General features: G+C 34.9%; 1 protein-coding gene across 2 annotated transcripts; it reads right to left on the bottom strand.

Moving 5' to 3' along the window:
- Window positions 1–1,009: 1,009 nt before the first annotated feature.
- On the bottom strand, window positions 1,010–5,694 carry LOC139852807 (probable beta-1,3-galactosyltransferase 2). 2 transcript variants are annotated; one of them, XM_071842142.1, is made up of 11 exons: window positions 5,318–5,694; window positions 4,290–4,395; window positions 4,126–4,190; window positions 3,826–4,037; window positions 3,453–3,516; window positions 3,289–3,361; window positions 3,087–3,207; window positions 2,806–2,893; window positions 2,601–2,726; window positions 2,291–2,400; window positions 1,010–1,521 (listed from the first exon to the last, which is right to left on the bottom strand). In XM_071842142.1, exons 1-11 carry the CDS (start codon window positions 5,416–5,418, stop codon window positions 1,373–1,375), a joined length of 1,215 nt encoding a protein of 404 aa, XP_071698243.1. In that variant the 5' UTR covers window positions 5,419–5,694; the 3' UTR covers window positions 1,010–1,372. The 2 variants fall into 2 exon arrangements, with proteins under 2 accessions (XP_071698243.1, XP_071698244.1); XM_071842143.1 differs by having other exon boundaries at window positions 4,126–4,187.
- Between the last annotated feature and the right edge of the window lie 304 nt (window positions 5,695–5,998).

Raw genomic sequence — 5,998 nt, 5'->3', positions numbered from 1 at the left:
ACTGTAGCAATTCACTGTAGCAAAGTCAATTTCACTGTAGCAAATAGTGATTTTCGAAAACACTGTAGCATTTTGAGTAATGTGGCAATTTGAAAACACTGTAACAAATTAGTGTTTAACTGGTTCATCTTAAACGCTTTAGTTAACTTAACTAAATATCAATTGAATCAATAAACGAATGTTACTATCGTTTATTATATATATGTATATATCTTTTTAATATACATAAATCAGTTTTTAAATACACATTGGAAGTTATTTATAAATAAATTTTAATAATAAATATTTCAACTTATCATATACATTCGAATAGATATTTAAACCAATAAGTTTAATGTACGGTATCAAACAATTAATACATTGTTACCTTTTCATGTTATAGTATATATGTATCTATTTACATATAATTGTTCGCGAATCGTCGAAAACAACCGAAGGGTATTTAAATATATAAAAGTAATTCAAAAATTTTGAGATTCAGTTTTACAGACTTTGCTTATCGTGTCGGAAATGTTAATCATACAAAGATTAAGTTTAAATTTAGTCGAAATTTCTGGGTCATCACATAATTGTTGTAGTGTTGTGGAGGAAATTTATACTGATGTGACATTGTTGTGAAATGAAGGGACACTGTGGTAAATGTTGTGTTGTGGTGTTATGATTAATGTGATAACATATAATTGATATTGATATTGATATTGAGTTAATAAATAAATAAATAAATAAATAAAGTTTTGGTCCATCAAATTCATCCTTCTCCGTTGTAAATTATGTGGTCCGCCCCACCACTACCACAACAAAAAAAACTGACAACAGCCCACAAACAACGAATATTTCGTTGTATAATGTAAGAAGTGGTCTAATGGTAGGTGGTCTTTATGGAAGAATGTAAAATGTGCAACAATGTGGCAACGAACAACACTCTCAAGTCTTCCACTATTAGTATACTCCGTATTTGGTAATGTAGGAAACATTATTTTAAAGCACAATAACTATAACTATAGTGACAGTTTAAAACATATATGAATTTAAACATCTTCAAAAATAGCCTAAGGTTCATAATAAACACATGTTTCTATGATGAATAATGGGTGGCGACATCTTTATGGTATATGTATGAAGCCAAGCCTTATTCTCATCTATTGTATCAAAACAATATCTACAATCCTACCGAAAAAAAGGGGTACTTCCTCTTCATCTAAAATGGAGGAGCACCCATTTAACCATTAAAGTTTACCATCAAACTCGCTCATTTTCTTCCTCTCTTAGTTACATGTACGCCTCCAACGCGTGTACTCTATATAATGAATATATGATGTGATGAATGCTTTAGATTTTGCTACTTCGATCGTATTCTACAACAACGTCCTGATCAGAAAGATGTGTTCCAAAGAGCATCTTCCCCTTCCCCGCACCGTCGGTGAACTTCTTTGATACGATCAGCTGACCTGCAAATTCCACTACAGCTCCAGTCAAAAGAAGCCACACATATGTTCCCAGCTTGTGACTTCCATTCACAATCTGCATGCGCATAACGCCAACCACATTCAAATAGTTAACATTGTCATAGAGCATTGTTGTAAAAGTCGGCCAACGCGTCGGTTTGGGGACTAACTCGTCCCGTTTAGCTTAAAAACGTTTAAAAAGTCGGTCAACTCTAAATAGTGGGGTTGATTCGGGTCTGAGTTGATCAAAGTCACAAAGTTGGTCAAAATTTTAATATTTTATAAAATTAGATTAGATTTTGTGCCCTATATGAAATATTTCCGTTTTTTTTCTTTTGAAAGACAAACTCACACACCCACCTAATATTAACACGAATATATACACCACGAAATGTCCTAAGCAGGACTCAAACCCTCAACCTCAGAGTTGTAAGGGTGACCTCGAAGTTTGTCAACACCGAATCGACCGACTAGTCCTTCCAAGGTCCCGACCGACTCGCAACTTTTACAACCTTGGCAAAATGTAAGTCAGATAGCGTCTCAAAGAGGGTAACCTTTTAGTACGAGTCCAAACAGGTAGGATCACGTTAGGCCAACCCGTCAACACATTTCGTTCAAAGAATTTATCTTGTATTTTTTCAGTACAGCTTATAATATTCTAAAGCATTTGAAACCCCTTTGGTTGTTTATCGGCCGGTTTGAGTCATTTCTAACTTCCCATTTTATCTAAGTTAAAAAAGTTTACCCCGTTTGAGACAAAATCGCCACCCAAATTGACCCCTCCAGAAATGGGTCGATATGGAAAATAAACACGCTTAAAAACTAGACGGATACAAGAACGTTACCAGGTGGTGTCCCACAACAGAGCCTCCTGTCATCAATATGCTCCACATCGAGTCCAATAAACCATGATCCCAATGATACATCCTCATTGACGTACTTGTGTAGTACGTGCCTATTTAATTCAGAGGTAGGACAACGGTTATTGTTTTCAAAAGATGTGGCAGGTTGGGTAATATTCAGTCTGCTCGACGCGTTCCGTTATTTAGCCATAAAAATAAAATTGAAACCAAAATAACCCATTTTCAAGTAAATGGGTTAAATTTGTCAGTTTTACGCCTTTTACAAAGGTACTAAGGTAGTTTAGATACTTACTGGTTTATCGAGATATAAGTGGCTAAATCTTTCGAGATGGCATATAGTTGGCCTGTGGCGTGTCGGAAATACTTGTTTCCTTCCTCGCCAAACTTCCAGTGCTCGGGTTCATGATATCTCACTCCCCTTTATATAAAAAAAAAAAAATACAGTCAATTCTAGAACTCATGATAAATATGTATTTAAGAAAAATTATATGGCTTACTTGTGAGCAAGCACAGGACCAGACTTCATGCACCCAATGTACACGCGTGGATTCACCCGATGCTTAGCTAATGTTGCTCCGAGTGTAGCTGTCAACAAGTTTCACGTAAGACAAGTTATCTAAGATTTTTTTTATCAAAAAAAGAAATATCTTTTCACTACCCTCCGAATGACTTTCGACCAGTTCTACCCATTGAAATCGTTTTCTGTAGAACTTTTTATTGACCTATTTGCGCGGTTGAAGATATATCATATAACCTGGATGATCTAGTATAGCTATACCTATGTTTACATGTACATCATCATCAACCTTGACATAGAAATCTGCATCCCACAGAGCAACAGCGGTAGTAAAATATGTTTTCGTTTTAGCCGACAACTCAAGGTACCCCTCGATATGCTCCTGCTCAGACATCATTTATGTCAGCAGTCTCATTTGATTAAGATTCAATAAGAAAAAAACAAAACAAGATGTTATTGTTACCAGCCTCAAGAAATCTCCATGCTTTCTATCTTCTGCTTCGATAGCTCTATCAAGAATACCACCAGCTGTAGCACTGCAAAATAAAGTCAAAAGGTCAACATGATCAGTGCCTTTAGTACATTATGATAACGTATAGATAATAGTTAGATATAGCTGATGCTTACCCGTGACCTATCACAAATCGCATAATGATACCCTTTTCTTTCTCCAGTTTTATCAGTTTATCACCTGAAGTTTGTAACAAGAAAGACAACTCAATTTTTATAAAATAAGATCACGTGTCAAGTGGCTATTTTGATCCATTTATTTACAAATGGGTCAATTCGGGGTATGTCCTGTCTGAGTCCAAGGTCCAGCAACATAACTGCATGAATAACTTTAAAGATGGATGATTATCACCGAACGTATATTTAATATGTCATCATATTTAACAAATTTGGACAGAATTGTTTCAGGTCAACTCAATCTCACACGAATTTTGACCTATCAGTCAACCCACCCAATGCCACAATTACTAAAAATTTCAAGAGAGAAAACCTTGGGGCATCCAAGTAGCACGTACAGAGTCCCTTCTCTTTCGGCTGCTGAATGCCGTATTAATCCCTACAACCATAAGATATTTTCTTTTCTTAATCGGTTCAGGTAGCATCAAATCATCGGATATAGGTGAGCCCGTAAGTATGGAATCTTGCATCGCTCTTGCAGCAGCTAATTCCATTTCCAAATTTGAAATAGTTTTATCTAATGTTCTACATCCATTATACCATTATGAAAAAAGTCAGCTTCTAAAAGTCAAACACAGAAGTTGGCTTTCAAATTATGAACTGGGAAGCTTACTGAACGGCATTATGAGTTTTTGAAACTTCACGAATGATATCTTTGGAATCTCTCCTTACATCCTTCTAACCAAAACACAAGATTCCAAATAATAGATGATTAATATTTGGGGTGAAAACGTAAAAATAAAAGATTGAGATATGCTTATGAACTTAATTACTCACTAATCTTGGGTCGCAACCATCTGCAACTACTTGAAGTTGTTCATCTTCGGTACCCGTTTGTATTGATGATAAACCTTTTGGTTCAGGCTCAGGCTCTGCCCACATTCTAACGCCGTAAAGAAAGCCGAACCGAATATTAGTCTGGATTCTAAAATTTAGAATGTAATGGTTTAATTGTTATCTAAAATGCTCCAAAACTAGCTAAAATATGAGGGGTAAGGAAAAGTATATCAAGGATGAATAGTGGATCCAACAATATACAACTTTTTTTTAACGGCGATATCGACATCGAATGCTCTCATTTGTCACCCACACACGCATTAGGAGGAAACCCAATTCGCAAAAATGTTGGCAATACCATCGAAGGTTGGGAAAACCCGAGAGACCTTCCCAAATCGCATTGATGTTGGCTGTACCATCAAAGGTTGAAAACTCCCTGCTTGAATTGAGATACGAACCTGGGCTGGCAGTACCCAAGTTGGATCCCACTGCCATACCACTCAAGCCAAGCTTCGGTGGTAACAATATACAGTTTATCTTCATCAAAAAACCATCTTGCCAACAGGAAAAAAAAAAAAGATCCAAGATGAAAGACTTGCTAATTTCAAAATGGCTCAAACTCCTCAATCTTGCACTTAATAATCTCAATTGCAAATATTAAATAAAGCTCATAGTTCACTAAACCTTACAAGATCTAGTAATCTACAGAAATGATACAAATTCTAAGAACAGTGAATCCTCAAAACCCATATCAAGATCACTTAAATTTACAAGATTTAATAACTTGTAGATTTCATATCTGCAATAAGATTACTAAATACCTCAAACCCAAATCAAAATCACTCATATTTTTCAATATTCAAGAAACTAGCACAAAATCATTTGAGATAGATTTACAGATATTATTAAACTAAACAACATATATAAGTACCTAATGATTCCACTATAGAGTATAGACCCCTTTTTAATAAATAGATAAAATAAAATAAATGGTAGTGGGGTCAGCAAAAAAATTGCAAGAAGAAAACCTGTCGGTGAATAGCATTCCGGCAAAAAAGCAACCGGCACACAAGAACATAGTCAATTGCTTTGACACCAAACTTCTTGAATTTGAATTCTTCCAGGACATTTTTACAATCTTATTTATTTTTGTAACACAAATTAATGAAAAGATAGCTAATTTGAGGTGAAACCCATGTCAGAAATCAAGTCAACTTATTCAAGAATCTGACAATTAGATCCAAGATTTGTGTTTTTGACTTCAAACTTGAAGAAAATGAAGATTGAGGATTAAAGATTCGATTTTTATTTTGTAAAAGAAGTTTTTAATTTGTGGGGTTTAAATAAATATAAATAAGCATGTATTGATGTATCATGTATGTATAGTGTATGTATAGGTGTGGTGGAGATGCGTGTCTTAAAATTAGGGGAAGAATGGGTTGAAAGGTGGTGGTGCGGTGGATAAATGGCAATTAAGGAAAGGAAGGAGACCCACCAACAACACAACACCAACAGAAAGTGAAAGCCGAAGTGGCTTTTTTTTTTTTTTTTTTTTTTTTTTTTTTTTTTTTTTACGACGAAGAGGGATAATATATTGATAACCATTGATACCTTCATCAAAATAATGAATGATAACAATGCAAAAACAAATACAATTGTGGATTGACAACTCGATCATGCAAAGCTAAAAAAAAATTGAAAGAACTTGT

This window comes from Rutidosis leptorrhynchoides, chromosome 6 (genome assembly GCF_046630445.1).
Source record: "Rutidosis leptorrhynchoides isolate AG116_Rl617_1_P2 chromosome 6, CSIRO_AGI_Rlap_v1, whole genome shotgun sequence".
NCBI lineage: Eukaryota > Viridiplantae > Streptophyta > Magnoliopsida > Asterales > Asteraceae > Rutidosis > Rutidosis leptorrhynchoides.
The sequence above is the reverse complement of the archived record's forward strand: the minus strand, read 5'-3'. Positions and strand labels throughout refer to the sequence as shown.

What these genes read in the sequence shown, in the direction of transcription:
- LOC139852807 (XM_071842142.1), bottom strand. Translation starts at nt 5,418, where the DNA reads ATGTCCTGGAAGAATTCAAATTCAAGAAGTTTGGTGTCAAAGCAATTG. An exon ending in TGCTACTTGGATGCCCCAAG is followed by an intron (nt 3,517 to 3,825) that starts GTTTTCTCTCTT and finishes TACAAACTTCAG; the next exon opens with GTGATAAACTGATAAAACTG. An exon ending in TGATGTACATGTAAACATAG is followed by an intron (nt 2,894 to 3,086) that starts GTATAGCTATAC and finishes ACTTGTTGACAG; the next exon opens with CTACACTCGGAGCAACATTA.